Source organism: Parasteatoda tepidariorum, chromosome 5, assembly GCF_982258835.1.
Source record: "Parasteatoda tepidariorum strain Cologne lab strain chromosome 5, Ptep-v5.0, whole genome shotgun sequence".
Classification (NCBI taxonomy): domain Eukaryota; kingdom Metazoa; phylum Arthropoda; class Arachnida; order Araneae; family Theridiidae; genus Parasteatoda; species Parasteatoda tepidariorum.
In genome coordinates this window covers 28,385,299-28,411,291 of record NC_141759.1, presented here as the reverse complement: position 1 = coordinate 28,411,291, position 25,993 = coordinate 28,385,299, and the positions used below count along the sequence as shown (strand labels likewise).

General features: G+C 30.9%; 1 protein-coding gene and 1 long non-coding RNA gene across 2 annotated transcripts; one reads left to right on the top strand and one right to left on the bottom strand.

The window, feature by feature from the left end:
• The first annotated feature begins 1,947 nt into the window (after nt 1–1,947).
• Nucleotides 1,948–24,509, top strand: LOC107448172 (carbonic anhydrase 1-like). Its single transcript, XM_016063289.4, has 7 exons — nt 1,948–2,217; nt 9,752–9,826; nt 13,740–13,907; nt 15,296–15,441; nt 17,713–17,772; nt 19,592–19,852; nt 24,183–24,509. Exons 1-7 carry the CDS (start codon nt 2,163–2,165, stop codon nt 24,300–24,302), a joined length of 885 nt encoding a protein of 294 aa, XP_015918775.3. The 5' UTR covers nt 1,948–2,162; the 3' UTR covers nt 24,303–24,509.
• LOC139426470 (uncharacterized) lies at nt 13,887–17,936 on the bottom strand. Its single transcript, XR_011637742.2, has 3 exons — nt 17,833–17,936; nt 14,462–14,523; nt 13,887–14,333 (listed from the first exon to the last, which is right to left on the bottom strand). It is a non-coding gene; the product is annotated as an uncharacterized LOC139426470 (long non-coding RNA).
• Nucleotides 24,510–25,993: the final 1,484 nt, after the last annotated feature.

The window sequence follows — 25,993 nt, the reverse complement described above, 5'->3', positions numbered from 1 at the left end:
ATTGCAGGACCAGTTGGTGAATGTTTGGTACCAGATACCTCAGACCATCTATCAGCACCTTGTGGCATCAGTGCCACGGTGGGTGCTAGCAGTTTTGAGGGCTAAAGGTGGTCCTACATGTTATTAGCAGTCCCGTCATAGTGTAATGGCTCTTTGGTGTATATATTTATAGTTGGTATCCTCCGCCATAAGTTAAGATATATTTTACTCTCTTGTTATATGAAAAATGTGTACGGCATTATTTAAAATACCAATAAATTTAAAGTACAAAACATAGAAGAATTTTTCAAATTTCATTTAAAAAAAAATTTGTAGTTTTTATAAAAATGCTTTATTTAAGTAAATAAAAATAAAAAATCAGAATACATTTAAAGATGTTTTATCGTTATACAAAATTTTATATATATATATATATATATATATATATATATATATATATATATATATATATATATATATATATATATATATATATATATATATATATATATATATATATATATATATATATAATCAGAAGCAAGTACTTTCTACTTTAGCAGTAATAAACGTTTGAGTCTGTCTTGACACTAATTCATGTTGTTTCATTGCATATTTTTACCAAATCTTTCTTTAATTCCTTAATTGTCTTCTTTCCTGCTTTTTCAAGTTTATTTTTCATAATTCCCAGCAAACTGTCAGTTGGCTAGAGATCAGGGGATGAAGCAGGCCACTTTAAAATATTTATTTCATTATCATCCATCCATTTTGTGGTTTGTCTTGAAGTGCCAGGACTGGCATTGGCCGTTAGTAAGCTGACGGTAAGCAGCCACGCTCAGAAAATATAAAAAACAAATAATGTTCTGTGATTTCTTGGAAATGTTTATTTATTAATAGATAAAGTTTTTACGACTTGGAAATTTTTTGAGCTGACTTTTGACCAAAAAAGCAAAAAATTTTTCTTTTTAATCTCCTTTCAAAAACAATTTGAATCGATTTATAAATTATTCATGAATTTCCAAACTTTTAGAATTTGAACACATGAAATTTTTTTCTAACATTATTTGTGATTTTTACTTCATTTATACAACAATTTCGTAGTAAATCAAATTTACTTAGCTTTAGTACATAAAAAATAAGTATATAAATGTATAAGATTAAGTAGAAAAATAAGTATATAAATGTATAAGATTAAGTAGAAAAATAAGTATATAAATGTATAAGATTAAGTAGAAAAATAAGTATATAAATGTATAAGATTAAGTAGAAAAATAAGTATATAAATATAAGAATAAGTATATAAAAATTTTTAGAGATAATAATTTATAGAGCTTTGATCGTATCTTCTAGGCAAGAAAGTTGGTTAGGCTTGCGTGTAAATACTACATTATAACTACAATAAAAAACTTTTTAAAAATATATAGTTTTTCAAATTTTAGATAATAATAACGTCATAAAATTTATATATTGCATTTACACAATAGTACTTTTTTACACAAGCAAGATGAAATTAAAGATATGCAAATTAAAGAAATTTCCATCGCTTAGCTAGGTTTGTTAGTACAATTATAAATAGACTTAGAGTTCGAATTTTTTTTTGCTTGACATTACATATTTTTTACGAATATCCGATCGTCAGATATTAAAATACTTAACATTTGCAACTTGGCATTGACAAGGAGAAAAATTACATTTTAGATAATACTTTTTAAATTTTTGAAAAATATACTTTTTATGAAGATGTGCTGCATATAAAACAAGAAAGTTTTTTTAAAAAACAAATCAGGATTCATTACTATTTACTTAAAATTAAATACTTACAAAGCAAAATATCACTTTATAGAATTTCATGTAACTCCCAATTACTATAAAGTATAGTTTTTCAATTAATCTCAGTGAGATTTTAAAAAAAAATGAAAAAGTCATTGAATATAATTTTTATGGTAGATTTCATCTGTCATAAATTTCGCACCAGTTCTTAAAACCATAACAGCGTTGATACAAAACCGTCAAGTAATTTTGTAATAAAGTCTGTTATGTATCATTGAATTTAACAATGTTTCTTTTTTGATACTTCATCAATTTAATGATAATAAGAAAATTATTCGAAAATGATAAGCGCGAGTATAAAAGCATCCAATATTTTAAGAACATTGAGTTTTTAATAAATCTGTAAGCTAGTCATGAAGTTGAAAGATTTAATGCATTTAACATTCTCGTTAATTATATTAACCTTTTGTAAGTATTTTCTTTAAATTTTATATTTTTATCTTTCCTAAAATAATTGCTTATCAATACAAATGCATACCTGCCAACTTTTACGCATTTGGCGTAACATTTTATTTCTATATTTAAAGTGGTAGTAAAATGTTTGCTTTCTATATAATCTTTGCATTTATAAACTTAATTTACTATCTTTTTGACCAACCACTATTTTTTTTAAAACTTTATCATATATATTTATATGTAATACTGCTTTGGAAGTCCTCTTGTAAATAATTGTATATAATTTTTAATTCTTGAATCAAGGCTCCTGTCCTGTGCACCAATGAAGCCCCTCGGGGGGGAGGCGAGGCAGGTCAGGAGTTGCGATTCTACTCTTACGTTTGTATATACCCCTCAATTAATGTAAATATATGTACCTATCTAATCAAGTTCTATTTTCTTTCATTGTATTTTTTTTGTACTAAGGCAATTTTGCCACTTTTCTCACCCTTTGATTTGAGCTTCTAGCTGCATACACTGCTACCCCACTCAGATGAATGAGTTAGGGCCCCTTCGGGGCCGATACTTAAATACCCACATCACATAGGCATAGGCATAGGCTTTGGAAGTCCGCGTAGGCTAATCCAAAATTCAGCATATTTTACTGCCTAAAATTGTAATTCGAATTCCAATTTACTACCACTGTGAAAAATCATCCTCGAAACAATTAAAAGTTGGCAGGTATGCAATTGTATTAATTTGTGATTTAATAATATTTTGCAGATTATTTTTATTTTCAGAAACGAAGCCTTTAAAAATTAAACGATGCACCAACATTATAAAAGTATCATGAAATAAAAGGTTTACAAAATAAAATAAATAAAAAGCTCTAGTAACCAGAAAATAAATTTTATTATTCAGATTTTTTTTTATTACTTTAACTTTTGAGAAGTTCAATATATGTGTACGTGTTATTTTATTGAGATTAAAATATACTGTAACATAGAGATGCCAACGTGCTTAGCTTTGGGGGGACATTTTTTCTAGTCAAAATTTTCGTGTTTTAGTATACTAGGTCTATCGGAAAATTCTGTCCTTGAGAGTATATTCTACATTATCAAGTGTGTCGGGATGGGAGGTTACAAGGACATTCCAAAGATTTTCACAATTCGACAAACATTGTCTGCCCATTCGGCATAATTACAAAATTTTCTATTCTATCATTTATTTTTTTTAACACGTTGAATGCCATGGGGGCAACTGGTGGCCAGCACTGAGTTTGTTCGTAGCGCCACTGGGGTCACCGATGACCGGCGAAGTCATGATAATTAGAAATACATAATTCGAGTAAATTTTAAATTTTTTATATTACTATCGTTACTAAAATGGTTTGAAGAAATTAATGCAATATAGAACACACAAAAATAGTTTTATTTATCTACACAGATATGCCAAATTGCTCCGGACAGCGAATAAATATTTTCAAGTGGTAGTTTATTAATTGTGATTCTTTCTTTAATAAATTCAAAATAGTAGATTTTTATCCACCACTATTTCTAAACAATTCGTTATCAGTGAGCTCGTGGTGACTACTTTAAAAAGTGGGCGTAATTTTCCTTGCTATACAAGTTTTACTATTTAATTCTTAACTAGAAAGAACTGTGTAACAAAATGACTTTAGTACCAGTTTTTCATCTTTTCCGTCTTGCTATATAAAGGCTTTCAGCCATGAATGCGGAAAAGATGAAAAACTGGTACTAAAGACATTTTGTTACAGCATTTCTTTCTTTAAGATTTTAACATATATATAAATCTGTTTCTTTTCTAAGATAAAAAAGATATTGTAGAATAGTTTTAAAAAAGAATAAGTAAACTCCTCCCGAAAACTAATTAAAACTGAAATGGTTTTACTACCAGCCTTTTCTCTTTTCCGTCTCGCTTTCACCCCTGGTACCATTACGTCAGACGCAGAGTATAAACTTACGTCTACCATGGCTTCTGCTACTTCTTTAGTATTTCTTGCATAACGACAGTACAACAGGCGATTACGGGTCTGTGACATCCCACATGACATCCATAGTCACATCTATGTGACTCCCTACATGATGAAGGAGTGGAGTGTCCGCTTCGCGGACAGGAACTCCGAACACAACTTCAGTCTAAGTCTAAGGTGTACCATTGCACATAGGTGATTGTTAACTTTTTATCATACGGCAATAAAAATTTGTGAAGTTTATTTATATTGTTTTACTTCCACATCCGCTTTCAAAACAATAGCCGGGCACATGGGAGTAATTTTCAGAAAAGTTGCCGGTCAGCAATGTGTTAAGAAGCAGAGATGGAATTATTACACGTTTATTGGACTTCATCTACAGCATCACTGCTAATTATTCATCTTGTTGTATTTAATGTGATAATAGAACTTTCGCTTCTCTTTTTCACTCATGGATTTATATATTTTTAACTAAAATTGATTTTCACTCTCACTACAAAGAAGTGAAATAAATATATTTACAAAAATTCATGCCACTCATAACTTTGGCTAAGAATAAAATTATATTTGTCTACAACTAATTTTTTGACCTACCTGTTACCAACACACAGAAAATCATTTTTCGAAAAGCAAATGTTGGCAAGTAAAGCAGTTGAGTATTTTCTGTAACACTTGCTGCTCAGTGTTGCCAGTCTATTGAAAGAACATTCATGGGAGAAAAAGGCTAGCTGCCATAGACATAATGTAAATAGCTCCCCAAGGTTTGATGCTGTCCTTATGTATAAAGGGAAAAATACATAGAGACACAGCAGCACTGGTTGTTAAAACGAGTTTGCATCATTCTCTCTTCCGAATCATCAACTCCTACACCAAGCCTCCACAGGGTCTTTTATAAGTAGTCCGCGCAGACTGTTTAAAAAGTGAACCAGTTGTGCGCATGAACCCAAAACCTTTTATAAAAGTAATTGAGAGAAATTTCTCATATATGTATGAGAATTGAATCTGTAGTGGTTGACAAGTGAATAAGGCAAACCAATAATATTCATAAATAAAATAAAATTTTAATCATATATTTGTTACCACTTTCTTATTTTAACTATATTCTGTATTAACACGTTCACGCCGGGGTGACCCACCAGTGGGTCACGTTAAATCACCCCAACTTGGCAGCGCACCGGAATAAAAGCTGGTAGCAATAAATTTCATTTTTAGTTTTTTCCCGGGACTAATAAAAATCCATAACTACCAATTGTTTTTAACGGATGCAATTTTTAAATTGAATTGCTTCTTCGCCATGATAAATTTCCTCACAGTGAATTGTTATTGTTGAGAATAGATTAACTTCTCCCGAATATTATCCAATATTGAAATAGTTCTTCTACCAGTATTTTCTTTTTTCCCGTACCAGTATTTTCACTTTTCCCGGCGTGAACGTGTTGAGCGACTCGTTCGGTAAGTGGATATCCTTCACAGGGGTCTGATATGACTACCTATAAAACGCCTTGTGGAGGCTTTCAGTTATAGGAGGCGTTGTCCAAATCACTACTGGAGTTGGGAAGAAGAAGAAGAATTAACTCTTTTTATTTATTGTTGGTTTCTTCTACATTTTTATAATATTGATAAACAGTACTGAGCTATTAATTTTTTCGAGAATACAGTTATATGATCTATGTTGATTAAAGCTGTTAACACATTTTGACATAGAACGAAAAAACAAAATGGCGTTAAGCGTAATGCATTGAACCCAACCATATATGTAGAGTTTTCCAACAATAGGTTTACATTTTATACATCATTTGATTGACTACAACTCAAGAAATATTTTGCAAAAAGCGTAGTAGTTGTCAGCCTTGTGACTGTCACTTTGATTCTTATGTCTACGCTCTGGGACCTATGATACTCTGTTGTATCTGAGTATGTTGTTCGCCCTGCAAGTTGTTTTTCTGGTTTAGCGTAACTCACCGAGTAGTTCCCCTCGTTAGTTAGAAAGGCTGAACTTCTTCTCCTTTCTATATTCTTTGGTCTAGGAACATTTAATTCGAATTTTTTTACGTAACACTGGAAATGTAAAACGATTTGCTCTTTAGCGTTCACCAAGTTTTAATTATCACTACGATAAAGTATGCCTCTTCCAGGGCTCGAAAAACGACCCGTCCGATCGTCCTCGGCGGTCAAAAATTCCCTGCGGACAACAAATATCTCGAATCCGACGTCCGCGCGGACGGTCATTTCCCCATTAATATTCGTGATACATTTTCAATTTTTGTTATCTTACAACAGTCTAGCGCCTCACTTCAAAAATGACCCTCTAATCTAGATATGCAGCAACATACTGTGCTTGGTGGAATTGATGTTTTCTCTGTCTGGGAGTACTGCAGTGGTGGAAAGAGGCTTTTCAGCAATGAGCTTACAAAAAAAAACACATTACGTACTGGTCTTACACAAGAAGCGTTAAACGCAATTATGACCCAAATGGAAAACTCCTTTCAGATTTCTGTATAGAAACCTCTGTAAATCATTGGCTTGATTGTGGAACTGGCAAACGTCATATTTGTTTCATTTAAAAAACGAAGTACCCTCGGATAAATTGACATTCCAGATAACTTGACCTTTGTCATTTAAATTATTTCAAAAAAGAAAGAAATTATTTCATAAAAGAAATACTAGGTTTTACTATTAGTAACCTAGTATTTGTAATCCTAGTAACTACTAATTCATTGTGCAATTTATATAAATGTTTGTAATAAATAAGAGAAAATTATATTTTTATTTATTCAGAAGCTACGGGTTAGTTTCAAAGGAGGACGGGTACATTGTTGGACAAGCCGTCCTCGGGGACGGGTAAAATTTATGACTTTCTTCGAGCCCTGGCCTCTTCAATAGAGGACGCAGTTGCTAAGGCAGAGATGCCAACTTGCTCCGGACAGCAAATCAATATTTTCGAGTCGCTTACTTTATGATTCTTGATGGTAACACAATGATGACCGGTCACGAGTTAACTCGTGTTTTCGTGGCCAAACGTTGGTGACCGGTCACGAGTTAACTCATGTTTTCGTTAGCAGTGATCTCGCGGTTACTATTTTAAAAAGTGGGCGTAATTTTCCTTACTTTTCAAGTTTTATTATTTAATTCTATGCCAATTTATTTTAATTTTACGAAACCGGATATATTTTCAAAACTTGTGTTGTACCATTACACGTGTTAACTTTTTATCATACGACATTAAAAATTAAAATGTTTTAAAGTTTATTTATATTGTTTTACTTCCACATCCGCTTTCAAAACAATAGCCGGGCACATGGGAGTAATTTTCAGAAAAGTTGCCGGTCAGCAATGTGTTAAGAAATGGATTTGTAGGATTTTAACTCACCACTAAATTTTAGTAATTTGAAAGCTTTTGTGAGAGGTCAACTTACATACCTGCCAACTTTTAATCCCTTCCATTATCATTTTTCCCAGTGGTATAAAAATAAATTTTAAACTTCAATTTTAAGCAAACAAATACGTTGCATTTGAAAAAATTGAAGTTGACAACCATGATAGTAACGCATATTAATATATGTGCTTAATTTTTGTAAGAATAGTGGTGATCAAAATCATTTAAAAATTAAGTTTATAAAAGAAAAAATAGTATAAATTTACTACCACTTTAAATAAAATCTTCCGGAAAATCCGGAAGAGTTGGCAGGTATGAACTTAACATACCTGCCAACTTTCACTCTTTCCGAGAATGGATTTTCAGAGTGGTTGTAAAATAATAAACGAGAAACAATCTGACTCAAAAATATTGTTATATTTAGATCCCGTTGAAATTCGCTTGCCCAAGTATTATTATGCTTTGATATATTTATTGTAATTATTTATATGTAGTGGTGGTCAAACTCATTTATAATTATCATTATAATTCAAAAAGTTAACTGGAATAACCTGAGTATTGCTACCACTTTAAATATTAAAATAAAATCTTCCGCAAAATCCGGAAGGGTTGGCAGGTATGACTTAATATAGTTCAGTCGTACTACTGGACCATATATACGAAACAGGTGCTTTAGATGGAAAACAGCAGTAAACGCTGGAAAATCATAAATATTAATTATACAGAAAAGAAGAATTTAAATACTTCCACAACTTCAACCCAAAATGTTCCAATATGCCAATACCAATAGTTAAAAAAGCAAATTATCTTGGCCTTATAATCAATAGTAAACTCACCTGGAATGATCATATAAAAAGCACAATAGATAAAACAAATGCAAAAAATAATAGCCATAGAACCCTTAATATATAATCAGCATATGTCACTTAACCCTTTCGCGCCGACTGTCACAAATACGTGCCAGAATAAAACCGTATCAATCAGGGTAAAAAGATAAAACTGGTAATCAAAGTATTTCTTTAGCAGTTTATTTGTGGTCGCAGTTATAATTGCTTGATTTATTTAATTCACCAATACTTTGTTCAAAATAAAAGTATTTAGTTTTACTTAGAATTAACATTGAGTATATATATGATTAAACTAACAATAATTAAAGTCAAAGCAAAGTAAGTCTGTCAAATTTGAAACGACTACATTTAAGTTACCGTTTTTCATTTAATTACAATTTGATTCTGATTTTGTACGAATGCTTTTCTGAATCACCCGTCCCCAAAGGGTTAAACTAAAGAAGCTACTGTATACAGCAATGATCCGCCCAGTACTTAACTATGCCTCACCTGCCTGGACAACGATACCTCAACATCTACCGAAGAAATTAAACCAGTTCCAAAACAACAAAAATACAATTCTGAACAACTCCAAAAGCAAACAAACACAGTTTAGAGCAAGCAGTTCATTTTATTTTCTTATTCCTTTTTATTTATTCAAGCAAAGTGCTTGAAACATTCATAAAAGCAACTACACTGCCTGCTTACCTCAATGCTCAACCAAAACAGTGTTAAAATTCCAGATGAATGGGATAAGGGTCGCTTCGCGGCCTAGGTGCCCAATAAAATCAAAACACTAGGACTAGGATAGATCAGTCGTGTTGAGTCTTTTAAAAAATTGACAAAATTAATTGAAAAACTTCATATTTTTATTTGTAGTTCTTTACCGTTTTTTAAAATATTATGTCGCATCTGGAGCAGTTGGCATCTCCGGCTAAGGTTTTGCCTCACTAAGATTTGTAACGAGAAATTGTTGTTTTGCTGTGGTCTAACACAGAACAGCAAACTTATCCGGCGAATTCAATTTTTGAGTTAAGTCTATAAAGTCTAAATACTTCAAAGTTATATATAAAGAATCTAACAGGCAAGCAGTTTTCTCTTTAAATGATGGCAGAATTTTAAGAATTTTTGCTTTCTTTATTACTTAACAACCACTTTAAAAAAATGTACACAGCTAGAACTTCTGGGTCAGCAGACCTAGTTAACATTATATAAAAAAATGAAAAATATTGAGTTATGCACTTTTAGCTCTTTATATATGGTATATAAGAAATGTAAAATTTTATAGGAATGTAACAATTATTGCCCACAATATTTTGGCCGATTTCATACAGGCATGTAAACATCTAACTTATTAATTTAATTTTATAGGCTTTACTATCTCAACTGCCGAATGCCCTGCTGACAATGATAAAGACTGGTCTTACGATAATAGTTCGTCTAATGGTAAGATATTTATTTACTAATAAAGCGTCGTCTCTTAATCTTCAAAAATCTCAACATACTATATTTGAAGTGTTTACGGTAGTATAATGATAGGCCACATTTCCAAAGTTTCCTAGGAACGTTTTTCGTAAAAAGAAACACTACGATTTCCATTTAAGGAATAAGATGTTTCAGATATTGTTATTTAAATGAAATTCTTAAAACTTTATAGAAAATTACAAACTAGAAACAATACTAAAATAGTGTAATGTAATGTTATCTTCTCCTAAGAACATGGCTTATTGCTATTTTACCTCTAGCCTTTCATTGCATTTTTTTCTGTCCAATCTAGATCACTTTTATTCACATTCAACTTTACGAAAATTACTATAATCAAAGTTCAATAATCCAAAAAATTTTAAGAGTTAGGAATATTGAGAACTTGTTTTTTCCGGAAAAAAATTCAAGTTAAAGGTAACGCACGTGGGGGAAAAAATTCTTTGACATACTTGATATTTATTTCGGCTTTGCCAGAAGATTTATTTTTATTTAATGCTGTGGCAAAATTTGTATAGTGTAATTTTGTTCCTCCTTAAATAAATACAGTTTAAAATGATCTTGGTTACCATAACATTTGAATACTTAAAACATTTAGATGGTAGGCTAGCTAGTTCTCTGAATGTCGTTTTATTTGTTAGAAAAATTTTAACGAAAGACCAAAATACAATCTCATTTTAATAGGCTTTACCCTACCACTGGGAAAATATTTTTTTGAAAAAGAATTTAAACTGGCAGGTATGCTTTGGAAACTTTTTAAAGCTCAAGTGGAAGCTAATTTTAAAAAATCTTTAGAAATCTTAAGAAAGTTCAGCTTATTGAATTTTTTCAGGTAGTAACAACCTTAACACGTTGAATGCCATATAGGTCAACGGTGACCAGCTCTGAGTTTGTTCGTAGCGCCACAGAGGTGACCGGTGAAGCCAAGATTATTAGAAACACATAATTCGAGTACACTTTTAATTTTTTTATATTATTATAGTTACCATAATGGTTTGAAAAAATGAATGCAATAAAGAACACACAAAAATAGTTTTATTTTTATACACAGCGATGTCAACTTGCACCAGACAGCGAATAAAAATTTTCAAGTGATAGTTTTTCAATTGTGATTCTTAATTTAATAAATTTAATTTAGAAGATTTTTATCCACCACTATTTCTAAACAATTCGTAGACACCAATTTTTTCAGATAAGTCATGCTCTTCTTTTTTTTTTCTTTCTTTTCTTCCAGACGTGGACACGTACTAGAGTTGGCCGTTGATTACAGTAATCGATTACAGATAATTACAGCTATGTAATCAATTACTTGTAATCACGATTACAAGTAATCAATTACTTGTAATCGTGATTACAACTTTCAAAAAATTTTGATTACAGCTGTAATCATGATTACAATTTTGATTATAGTAATCAATTACTTGTAATCATGATTCAAGTAATTTCGATTACAAGTAATCACAACAAAAACGATTACGAGTAATTATGATTACAAGTAATCAAAATATCTGATTACATTTAATCATGATTACATGTAATTTGATTACATGTAATTGTGATTACTTGTAATCAAACTATACGATTACAAGTTATTACGATTGTGTACTATAGTCAAATTTTTTATGTAAGTATTCATGTGTTTACATATTTTTATGTACATAGAATGTACGCACGCATGAACGTACAATTTGCGATTCCTATATATACAATGTATGCACAAACGTTGTTTGTACGTACAATATTCATAATTATATTGTAATATACTTAATGCAATGCGCATATGCTTAGTACATATAATTATGCATTTATGATACATGTACGCATGTATGTTAGTTTGTACAAAAAGGCAATGTTTTGTATCTTTGTATACCTAGACAATGTATGTATGAACGTATATGAAAATAATGTTTATGCGTTTGCATGCTTTTATGTACTTAAGTACATATATTGTATAAATTTACGATAATAGCACGTATATACAATGTACGTATGTCTATAAAATTGTACGTATTTACGTACAATTTTAGAATTAAGAATGTTATTTAAAGGTGTAATATATGCACATAGTTGCGTAAATAAAATGCGTACATGTATACATGCATATTTATATGTACATCTATATATTGTGCACGCAAAGTATGTACTTATGTACAACTTACGTATGTACTTGTATAACTACAAACTTTGTTAATACTTATGCGCATGTAATGCATGGATGTACAAAAAAATAGTTATATGCACAATGTACGCATGTACATACAACGTATACATGTACATAATTACAAGTAATATACAAATACATGCGTACATTTAAATATATGTAATTACAATATACACATACATTGTGCATACATTAAAAAAATTTATATGAGTAAAGTTATTGCATCTCAAATGTGTGTATGTACGTACGTTTTGCATGTCGAATGTATGTATGAATATTTGTAAAATATAAATACGCCCAATGTACGTACAATCATACACAAATGTATTATGCATATTTGGATACATACATTGAGCATGAACATATTATGTATATGTACATAAATACACTGGACATGCATATCATGTACATGTATACATACATATATTGTACATCCTACAGATATACCCATATTGTACATGCATACATATATTATATTGTTCATAAATAAATTGCGCATGCATGCATGGGATATACATTGTACAGACAATGTATGTATGTTTGTACAAACATAAGTACTTGTATATACATGCGTACATCTACATGTGTGTGAAACTAAAATGTCTGAACATAAGCACTAGATAAAATCATATGTACATACATTTTAGTTACATTCATTTGTACGTATACAAATACGAGCGAAATGCAGTACATGTTAATGCGTGCAAAATGTATCATTATAAAATACATTCTACTATCTACTGTAAAATATAATCATTTATAAGAATACAATAGTCTTGTAATCGTGTAATTAGATTTCATGTAATCATAATTACATGTAATCAAATTACGTGTAATCAAATTACATGTAATCAAATTACATGTAATCAAATTACATGTAATCAAATTACATGTAATCAAATTACATGTATTCAAATTACATGTAATCATATATTTTGATTACTTGTAATCATAATTACTCGTAATCGTTTTTGTTGTGATTACTTGTAATCGCAATTACTTGGAATCATGATTACAAGTAATTGATTACTGTAATCAAAATTGTAATCATGATTACAGCTGTAATCAAAATTTTTTGAAAGTTGTAATCATGATTACAAGTAATTGATTACTGTAATCGACTATGTAATCATGATTACAGCTGTAATCAAACTTTGTAATCACGATTACAAGTAATTGATTACTGTAATCAAGAAATGTAGTCGATTACATTTTTGGCCAAGGTTTGCCTAGATGCGTACCTAGGTTTGCAAAACCCTTAACCGTATAGTCCACTTCTGGACGACAGTCTAGCTCGCACAAAACTCATAACTGCTCAATACAGATGACAATAAAGATGACAATAGTTCGTATCACATTACTTAAATTTATTTAAAAAAAAAATTGAAACAAAGAGAACAATAAATGAAGCGAATTTTGTTATATACCTAATAATTGAAAAAAAAGAAGCAAAAAGAAAACAAATAAAGAAAATGTAAACGAGGACGAAATTTTTAATGAAGGACGAGTTATGCTAACCATTTAAAAAAAACTATCAAAATCTGTCTAATATTTGCAAATTTAGTTTGCATTTATTTACAGTTTTGCCATACGGGCAAGCCATGTAATATTAGAGTGGCATTCAACGTGTTAATGGTTTAAGTACACACAAAATTTTAAACCAGTAAAATATTTTATTGCTTTTGAGAAAAATATAATTTTTAATTATTTTAATAGGTCCAGATAGTTGGGGACAAAAGTATCCTAAATGCAATGGCAACTCTCAATCACCGATCAACATAGTATCAAGTCAAACTGTGAACAGCGGAACACGTCAAATATTAATGCTCAGTGGTTATGAGAATCCAGTTGGCAAACTTAATATTTCGAATGATGGTCATTTTCGTAAGTATTATTACAATTAACCAGTTAGAGCCGTGGTGGATCAGGGATTAGAACGTTCGCCTGCCTATGAAGTGAGCCGGGTCCGAATCCAAGCGATGGTTAGTCGATGCGAATTCCGCACCCGGCTGCACTGACCACAGGCTGATGTAAAATATCTTCATTGTTTGACGGATCATGGGTTAGAGTCCCTTTGCCAACAGGCTAACCGTGGGAGGTTTTCCTCTCCATGTGACGTAAATGCGGGTTAGCTCTATCAAAAAGTCCTCCACGATGACAAATTTCTTCTGATACTTGATCCAGACCTGTGATGGCTTGGAGGATAAAACGTTTGCCTTCCGATGAGATGAACTGGCTTCAAATCCCGGCAATGGTTGGGCGACGTGAATTTCGCATCCGGATTGTACCGACCACAGTGCTATCTATAATCTATAATTTAATATAATAATAAAAAAGTAATAAACATTTATTTATAAATATTAATTTTTATTAAATATTAATTTTGCTTTCGAAATGTAAACAACAGTTTATAAATGATATATAAAGGGTAAACTTACCCCTTTATTGGTTTTTTTGACGCTGGGGTCTGTAGAGATTTCTTAACTAAATAATAAACGATCTGAAAAAACATTAGTATATTTAATAACATAAGTAAATGACAAAAAATATGCCACTAGTTGATCACTGACATGCTGCTTTCTGAGAGTGATAACAACAACTCCTACCGCGCATGCGTTAGGGAAGTTCTGTTCGGTTACTAATGCATTTCCGACAAAAACCATTTTATTTTTTTACTGTCATTTGTAGGGTGTGAAAGATTCTCTTGATATATTTAATTAGAAACTATTCATCACTATATTTACTTTGGTAAAAAAAAAGAGAAAAAAAATCAACAGCTCCCTATGTATGTTATACTTATAAAAAAATTATTAGTTGTAAGCTTTACGTAATACTAATCATAATACTATTTGTCCTGCTTCTAGGGGTGTATACGAACCATTTTTTGATTTTAATTCAACCTCCTTCTAAAATTAAATTCTCCACTTAATTCACTAAGTTTTTTGTAGCTGCCCTAACCCAAGGATTTAGGTTTCAGAGTTAAGTTTCCTACTACTGAATGTATCATTTGAAAATATTTCTCATGTGAATAAAACATTTCATGCCCTGATAAATATTTCTCGAGACCTTTAACCGGCTCTAATTAATTTTGAATACATTTTGAACATCCTGTATTCTTTTATTACATGCATAATGAACAAAATTCATTTCTTCAGAAGTTTATACAATAAATAGAAGTTTATACAATTCTTTATCAATTCGCGTACTTTAAAAGCAATAAATTGCATTCATTTCTGCTTTTCCCCCAACAAAATTAATCTTATTTCTTTTAGTTGATGTAAAAATACTAGATGGAGTCGAAAGATCTGTAACAATCGATGACAAGAAATACTCATTAAGTAACTTCCATTTCCATTGGGGAAGTAGCACAGATATGGGATCGGAGCATGAGCTTAATGGTAACAAATATACAATGGAGGTAAGTTGTAGAGAATTATACAATAATGCTGAAAACATCGTATAAAACACGAGAATATTGTAATTTTCTTGACACAGTAAAATCAGTGTTTATTTTCAATAATGATGCGTTATTATTGCTATGCTAGTTGAAGCTTTAATAGCTCTGCCTAAAATTTTTCACAACTACACTACAGTAAAATGTTTCTAAATATTTTAATCAGCTTTTCTTTTTAAAAACCTTTTGAAGACAATCAAAATATTACGCAGGATAAAACCTCTGACTGACCACCCATACAAAATATGTTTTAATTCCAAGAAAACTTGTGTAATGTGGTTTAAACGCAAAAATATAAATCAACAAGTGCTAAAACCGTATTAAAATGTACTACATGAAGTATGAGTGTAACTAAAACTAACTCTGCAACTTGAACATTTTCTATATATAATTTTTATGCTGAAGTAAAAAGATTAATTAATAAAAGATTGATTGATTGATACTGCAAAATGGAGACATGTACTTGGTACATGGACAGAACTGTCTGGTGGTAGTCCTTATTGATACTGATGCTGCTTAGACCAGGATAACCAATAAATCAGTACTGTAGTCTTTTAAAATTAAATATTGAGGATAATTTGCTTCATAAGTTGCCTACTGCTAAGATAATTGATATAAGTGGTTATCATAATTATGCAAACACTTCTATATTAACTCTAAGAAAACAATCTTTCTTTTTACAGCAAATTTTTAGGAAGTTAGGAGTCGCATAATGTATTGGCACGGAATGAGAAGCCTGATGGAAAAAATAAAAAGAGATAACTTAAGTTTGATGATGTATAAAATGACAGACTTATTTTTTCTTTCATTTTAAAACTAACACATCCAATCCATGTTTGTTAAAAGTGCAACTATATATTTTTTAACTTACGCAGCAGCGCACCGAGATTTGAGCTTGTTCTAATGTATGACTCGCTAGTCTCGAAGAGGTTAATAACTTTTTTTTATGCCAGCAATTTGAAAATCTTTCCATAGGATTGTAATATTTATGTCAGAATGCTTTTTTAATAGTAGTGGCATAAAGAAAGGAAAGAAGTGTTTGACTTTAGACGGTCATTTTAGTTTACGCAAATTTTGCGTGGAATAAAATAGGCAACATTTCTAAAAGCTTCACGCACGCTTAAAAGCACTAATCATGATGACGAAAAGATTCACAAGGACTAATCATGGAAACTCTTTGGCTGTGATTTACATTTCTACAACATTAAAAATTGCAATTCATACGTAAAAAGGGAAAGAAATGGCATTTAAAAAAAGGAAAAATATGATACGTTAAGTCTAACAATAATTTTGAATATTTATAAGACGCTTGCTATACGATCAGCATGTTAGCTGAAACTTGCAATAACAAACTGATTGGAGCTGAAACAAGAGAGATGAAAATAATTAATATAATATCAATAAAAAAATAATTTTTTTAAAAATTTCCAATGAGCTGCACAATCGGGCTTGCCGATGAGCAGACCTAGTGCGTTCTCCAGAGATGGTATCCACTCTTTCAGGACCACCACAATGTCTGAGATACCGTTGGTCATGTTAATTTGGACTTCTAGTTTCCGCCACACTAGATGGCAGCACCGAGACTCTATTTGGATGCTAAAGTGCACTAGGAATTTAATTTTGCCGGAACTGCCAAGCCAGAGATGCCAACTGCTCCGGACACGCCAAAATAATGAGAAAAAAAACGGTAAATAACTGCAAAGTAAATTTTGCAAATTTTTGACTAGTTTTGCTTGATTTTCAAAAGGTCCCCATGACCTAAGTATAATAAAGGGGTGAATTATATAAGCCTACGAATTATTCAGAAATAGTGGTGGATAAAACTCTACTAAATTGAATTTATTAAATCTGGAATCACAATTGATAAACTACCACTTCAAAATATATATTTGCTGTCTGGAGCAAGTTGGCATCTCTGAGAGCCAATAAGGCATTCCAGGGATCTTTTACATGCCGCATAATCATACGACATGGCCGCTGAGGATTTTCTGCATCCCGAAAGTCCGGTGTCTGGGCCGGGGATCGAACCCGCAGACCTGGGCTCCGAAGGCCCACGACAAACCAACTGCGCCACCCAGCCAATCGAAAAATATTGAAAATTAAAATTTGAAATCGGACAAATTTTATTGAAAAAAAGAATTTAAATCGTTTTTTTAGATTGCACATAAAACTGATTTGTGAAATAAACAAATTTATTATTTTCTAAGTTTATTAATGTTTGCTCAATTTACACAGGTTCATTTAGTTCACCGAGACAGTGATGGAAATATAGTCGTAATTGCCGGCTTCCTTTCGGTAGCTATATTATTTCTTTTTTTTTAAATTTATTGTAAGTTTTTTTAAAATTAAAATTACCATTGTGCATATGAACAGCTTCATAATTACCAACTTTCGAGGATTTCTAGAGTTCCTCAGAGCACCATTCTAAACAAGGGTCACGCATGGGTTCCAAGAATTTGTTAAACCTGTAATTAAATTTATATCAAATTACCCATTATTTATTCAATATTTACATTATTTTTTATGAAATTATTTGCTTATAAAATACTCGAAAAAAAAGAGAAGCCAAATTAAAAAAAATATATTCTTTTTTCTAATTGCACTATATTGAATGAATATTTAAGAAAATATGGAATCATGAAAAATTTAATTAGTGTTTAGATTGAATGCAGCTAACCAAATTCAAGTATGAAGTATATGGGTTTGTTTAATAACCATTCTCGACATTCAGTTTCGGCAATTTTCGTTTCTATTTCAACAAAAATTATATTTCAATTTGTTCATTTTCAGTGTTAGCATACACTAAAATCAAATTAAGGAATAGACCAGTTGCACTTCCAGAACAATAAATTCAATTGTCCGTTATAAAATCCATTTTTAGTACTGGGATTGAATCGTGAAAGAAATCTATTCTTTACATAATTATTAAATAGTTTTATAGTAATTAATAAATTAACAACCATTAAGTATTTTCAGAACAATTTAGAGTTTCATTGCCAATAAAATTCAAAATTTCCAATGAATTTAATTCAATAATTCTCATGGGTGCCGCTAAAAGAAAGTCGGTCATTTAAAGTTTTCCGAGGTTGGGTACTAATGGATTAAGAGCTCCCATATATACATATATATATATATATATATATATATATATATATATATATATATATATATATATATATATATATATATATATATATATATATATATATATATATATATATATATATATATAAGTTCATAACGAAGAATAAAACAAAGAAAACTAATAGACATATGAAAAAAAAGGGGGGGGGAAATAATAAGTAAAGAATAACAAGCAACAGTTTATTAAAAATAATAATAATAATAAATAAAAAAATAAAAAAAATTTAAAAAAAAAAAAATCATGAAATGTTAATTAAAAAACCGGAAATATATATATATATATATATATATATATATATATATATATATATATAAGTTCATAACTAAGAATAAAACAAAGAAAACTAATAGACATATGAAAAAAAAGGGGGGGGGGAATAATAAGTAAAGAATAACAAGCAACAGTTTATTAAAAATAATAATAATAATAAATAAAAAAATAAAAAAAATTTAAAAAAAAAAAAATCATGAAATGTTAATTAAAAAACCGGAAATATATATATATATATATATATATATATATATATATATATATATATATATATATATATATATATATATAAGTTCATAACGAAGAATAAAACAAAGAAAACTAATAGACATATGAAAAAAAAGGGGGGGGGAAATAATAAGTAAAGAATAACAAGCAACAGTTTATTAAAAATAATAATAATAATAAATAAAAAAATAAAAAAAATCAAAAAAAAAAAAAATCATGAAATGTTAATTAAAAAACCGGAAATATATATATATATATATATATATATATATATATATATATATATATATATATATATATATATATATAGACTTTTTAATTTTTTCCCCAAAAGAAAATGCTTTAAGGTTCTAACAATATATTTAAATTTTTTAAAGAGGATGGAAATTTGGGTTATTTCGTACAGCATTGTGGCGACATTTTATATTCTTAGCAAAAGTTTTTAACTAAAAACTTTATATTTTTTTATAGGAAAGCGGCAATCAATTAAACTCAGCAATAGATAACCTTTTGTATGTAAAGCCTGCGTATGAGTACAAAGGTGAACACTACGAAGGAGAGATTCAACGTCCAGAAACAGATCCACGGAGACAAGGCAAAATTTATTTGGATGATTTAATTAACGAAAGGTGCCGTTACTATAGGTACAGTGGATCCATGGCCTTTCCACCATGCAATGAAGGCGTCACCTGGCTAATCTGCAGACAAGATAATCAAGTAAAAACCAACCAAGTATGTACACATTCAGCGTATGTTCATTAATAAAAGATATAATCTTTGCATCAGCTCACACAGTTATATCCGCAGAAAGGAGTGCTTTCTAATATTGCATCAATTTAGTCAAAGCAAAATACAGTGCACTCCCGATTATCCGGGTTAATCACCGGGACAGGTCGCACGGACAATCGAAAACACGGATAATCCGAAAACTCCTTTTATTTAAGAAAAATTCAATATCAGTAGAAAAAATATAAAAATTACTGACATTTGCATGCATAACATCAAACAAGGAATTTTCTTTATTAAAAAATGTGTAATACGTCTTCGCCATATATCGATGCACATATTTTACAAACCGCAGTAATGTCACTGTAATCTAATCCTCCCAAATAATCTAATAAAGTTTCCACAGAGCAGCAGAATGAGAAATTGTATTTCATTCATTTACTACATCTTCTGCATCAGTTACTATCATCACTATTTGATTTAATAACATAACGATGTCTTCATCAGTCAAATACTGGAAGCCAAGCTCACATGCATCACTTTGAAACCAATCTTCTAAATTTTCTTCATCAAGAATTTTGAAACCTTAGATTTCTTTTGCTTGTTCGAGAATACTGTTGTCATATTTTTCTTGAGCATCTGAAGAGGATTGTTCATCAAGCGGTATGATCTTTCTCCAAGATCGTGATAACGTAGACGATTTTACCTTTGACCATGCTGCTGATATTCCATATACTGCAATCCAATAACGAATATTGCTTCCAAAAATTAGGTAGTGTTATAACTTCATGAATCAAATTTTTTTAATCTTGAAAATGTTTCTCTTAATATTTTTTGTGTGACTCCGGAATGAGCGCGGATAATCCGCAAACCGGATAATCCGCGCACGGATAAACGAGAGTGTACTGTATATCAATACAGTAGTGTAAGGAGCACTCAAAAAAATTTTTATAACAAATAAAATGGAAGACATTAAGTAAAAATATCACGTAAAAACAGAAAATAAAATGTAAAGAAAAAGCAGAATGAAACATAAAACGAAATCTATAAAGCGAGTAGAGAATTCAAATGAACTTACATGTAAGGTGAATTTTTCAAGAATGATTTAAAATATTTTCGTAACATGATTGCCAGATTACGAGATATGAAAACAGAAACGCAAACTGAGGTAAGGGGCCGTTAAAAAAGTACGTACACAAAAATGGAGAAATTTTAACCCCCTCCCCGCCTTCATACATAACCGTACACAAGATCTTACTCCCCTTCCCCTTAGAGTACGCACATTTTATTAGTCTACCCCCCCTTTTTTTCATAAAAATTAAAATAATTATGTTTTAAATAAAATTAAATATTTATCTATATTATATAAAACGCTAATGCGTACGTATGTATGTATCAATAAAACCGATGATATTTCTTTTCTCGCGCTGGCAACAGTTTTCATTTTTAATTGATTGGATTCGGCGCGCAAGAGCACGTAGTGAGCAACCAGATAACAATAACCAGAGTGAGCATTATCAGGTTGTTCAATTCAGATTCATGCACTAAAAACATGACAATATTTAACTTAAACTCAATTAGGAATTAATTAATTAATTGAAGTGAGAATGCTTTAAAAGGCCACTGTTGAATTGATATTTTTCTACTGGGAGCTACCTAAACGTCTAAAAAACGTTTAAGTGTTTGTATTGAATGCAATGAATTTTTTTTATATTTCGCGTTTATTTACGCATTGAATTTTTACGCTTTAAAATGCAGAATATTAGTGAAGCAATATTTGATAATTTATTTTGCTAATATGTTTCTTATTTAACTAATGTTTTGATTTTTTCACCATGTACAATCTAAATAGCTAATATACTTTTTTAAAAGCCAATAAGAACATTGGTAGAATTCTTCTACATAAGTACAATACTGTGTCTTTGATGATAAAATACTATGTCTTTGATGATAATATATTATGTTTTTGTGCTAGAACATTGTGCTCATTGGCGAGCGAGCGCAGCGAGCCATGGTTCACGGTGTGAACCACATAGGATTGCGTAGCAATTCTCGGGGGTTGGCGAGCGTTAGCGAGCAGGGGGCGGAGCATCCTAGTTTAATATAATTTATTAATTTAAATTATCTAAACAATAACATCCAACTTTATGCACGTATTTTGTATAATACCTCCCCCCCTCACCATCATACAAAACCGTACAAAATAGCAAATCCCCCCCCTTCGGGATGTACGTACTTTTTGAACGGCCCCTAAAAGCGTAAATAGATGGGTTTTGTTTTACAGTGCGTTCATACTGCATTACTGAAGCGCGTTTGATTTGTTAGTTACCCGATGGGCCCGAAAATGGATGTGTGCAGTGACGTATTATACTAGATAATTTAAAGAAGTTGACAATTATCAATTTCAGAAAATTAACTTTTATTTAAGAAAAAACAATAGAAAAGAGAAAGAAACATGAATCGAATCCAGAAGACAAGGAAACTCCTGGATCAAATATTGGGAGAAATTTGCCTCCCAATATGACTTTAGGATGGAGGATTTTTTGATGGAACTAACCCATATTTGCGCTGCTGGAAAACCACGAAAACCTCCTACGGTTAGTCTGACGGCAAGGACACTCTAATTCATGATCCGGCTACCACTCAGGATATTTTACGTCAGCACAGTGGTCGGTGTGGGCTGGGTGTGGAATTCGTTTCGACCAGCGATCGCTAGGATTCGATTCCGGTTCACCTTAATGGAGGTTAAGTGCTATATCCCCTAAGCTACCACGTCGCCAGAATACATTAAAGGACTACCTCTCGAAAAGACAAAGTAATATATTAAACTCACATTATTATATCAACTTCAAAGACTACTCAAGCAAAGTTCTTGAATCTACCTGACAGCCAGGGGTGAAAGCGAGACGGAAAAGAGGAAAGGCTGATAGTAAAACAATTTCAGTTATAGCTAGTTTTGGGGAGGATTTTACTTATTCTTTTTTTAAATTTTTCAACAATATCTACTTTATCTTGGAAAAGAAGCAGTTTTATATATATGCCAGAATTATAAAAGAAATCTTGATAGTTACAGATATTTCATTTTTTTCGAAAAAAATGCTGGAATGAAATGTTTTACGTACCAGGTTCTTCTCTTTTCCGTCTTGCTATATAAGGGCTTTCACCCATGCTGACAGCTACCACATAGCATACCCTCCAACTTATGAGGATTTTGAAAATAATTCTTTCTAGTGGTAGCGAACCAAAGTAGAAATTTTTAAAGCAAATGGATCTCTCATGAAACTTTTATCAGAACTTAAGAATCTAGCCATATGGGCTGCACTTTTATAAGTAATAGTGGACAAGTTACGCTAAAATTAATTTTTTTTAATTATTAAGACATTAATTTTGCTACCGTCTGAAAAGAAGATTTCTGAAACTACGGAAATTCCGTAGCAGTTGGAGGGTATGACATAGTCTGCTGATCTCAAAGAACTTATACAGCGATAAATAATACACGATGGTTGAGATAGGGGCCGCTTCGCAGTGCGGGTGCCCAACTCATAAATCAAGTTCAGTTCAGTTCAACTTCAAAGACTAAAAAATGAATATTCAAGGCGTTTCCTCATGCTGACGCATTTTTTACTCACCTACAACAACAACTAAAATTTTGAAGCAAACATAGTTTAGAGCAAGCTGCTTTCATTATTTTCATTTATCTTTATTAACTCAATCAAAGTGCTTGAAGTGAATATAGAGCAACCCCACTGTCTACTAACCACGAAAACTCAATACAAGCGGAACACAACTGCGTAACGAATGGGTTAGACAAAAAATACTCTTAAAGTATCTAACTTTTGTACTTGAGGTCAAAAACTTCAAGTTAAACGTTAAGTCTCACGTGTTTTGACTAAAAATGAAACATTTAAATTTTTTTAAACTTACGATGCATATTAAACTTACGTTGTCATCCTATGAGATTAAACTCTACTATGAAGCTTAAGAAATTTGAATACAAGATCTTTAGTCGAAAAACGTGATGAGATATACTTATTTATATGTCTGGAAGTGACGTCATCGGAGGTGAATCGTGACATTTGACGATCAGGTTCAGACCAATCAGATTCGACACACACTTGCGACGCAGCTTACAGCTATCCATTTGAATTTGACTTGAATCACATGGTAAGCATGATCACTTCACTTCTTTTCGAATTCCAAGCATCTAATGAAAGTTACGATTTTGTTAACTTATCCTTTTTTTCAAAAAAATAAACAAATAAATAAATAAATAATAAATAAATAGATAAATAAATAGTAAAAGCTTGGCAAAATTAATTTTTTTTTTTATCTGCAGGTGAATGAGCTGTTATCATTGTATTCTGTGAGTAGAGGGACTCCTAATGAAGACCAATGTCATCTCATAAATATTGATAGACCAGTGCAGCCATTAAACGAACGAAAAATTTATACTTAACGTGCTGGAAATTAAGGCAGTTATATTCGAATAAGTTAAAAAAAAAAAGAAACTTCTATATATTCTTAAACAGAAAATTCTTTTTCTTTCATGATATATTTTATGTGTTTCATATAATTCATTTCTGTACGGCGAAAAGAATTATGTTACAATATAAGTTAAAATGAAATTTAAAAATAAAATGTGTTTTATCTTTCGTTGCTTTAATTTGAAATTGCATTCTTCAATTTTTCTTTAACCTGTGGTTTTTTATAGTATTTCAATAAATGAATTATTGAAATAAATTCTTTGAATAATACAGTTTTTTTTACTAAAAATATTTATAAGACTTTTATAAACTTTTTATTCGATTTTCCGAACACGTGATAGTTTATTTCAAACAAAATTCCTTTGACTAGTGGGCAGCGCCCTTTGCTCGCTAACGCTCGCCAACCCCCGAAAATTGCTGCGCAATCTTATATGGTTTGCTTCGCAAACCAAGCTCGCTTCACTCGCTACTAACTTAGGTGCATTGCAAATGCACAAAATTCTAAGAATTGAAAACAATCATTCAAATCTATATAAAAACTTTTTTTTAAAAAAAAAATTCATCTTTTTAGTAAATACTAAGTCAATAAAATAAATTTGAATTCAAATAAATGACATGTAATTCGTTAAACCTATTAGAAATGTGCTATAGTATAATTCGTGATATAAATCAAAAGTCGTCAAATAAATTCGTAATATATAAATTCGTGAAAAAAAGCGCTTTCGACAAAATACTAAAATAGAGATCTATCGACAAAGACTACTTACTTCTGCCTAGCTTAACAGTATGAGATTGCCGCAGCTGATGCTCTCTGGGAATTTCAGTTTCCGTTTTTAAAAGCGCTGTATGTTGAGCCACCTCAGCTAGATTTGGCATGTGACATTTTTAGCGACCATCATTGTTCGATTTTCTAGCGTTGCCATTCGGGGAGTTGGAATGAGGCTTTTTTTGTCGCCTTGTAAGAGAAATATATTTATAGATAAATGAACCCAAAACATTAGCACCCAGTTAACGATTTTCGAATACTGCGCTAATGTGTTAGGCAGATGTTGAGAGAATATCCAAAAATAGATTTTATTCTGCTCTCAATTCAAGGTTGCAGTATGAAAAAGTTACAGATTATATTAATGATTTTTCGTTAGTGAAAAAAGATTAAATAAGAAAATAACTTAGCTTTTAACTTGGCTTTTGGTTAGGAAATATGTTTTGCATAATTCTTCATGACATGGACCTTTGTACCAAATCAATCACCGCATAACCAACTGGTACAACCCTGTCAAAAATGACCTTTAAAAAGATTTTTGAGATAAACCTATATATTTATGAAGAATTAATTGTTTTCGAAAATACTTTTACAAAAAGAAACTTAATCATGCATTCTCAATACCTAGGAAAGCAGCAGTCAAATAAACTCAGTAATTTACAACATTTTGTCCCAAATGGATTCATTTCAATATGCAGAACAAAGTTTCGAAGGAGAAATTCATCTGAATAGAAGTAATTCGCATAGACAGGGCAAGATTTATGACAAACAAAACAAAGAAAACGTTGCCACCAGCGGAAAAGAAATACAGCCAAAATTTGGGAGCCACGTAAGAGAATTATATATATTAGACGTTGAGTCACATTTTCAGTAACACTTTTTAGATTTTTTCTTAAGGTT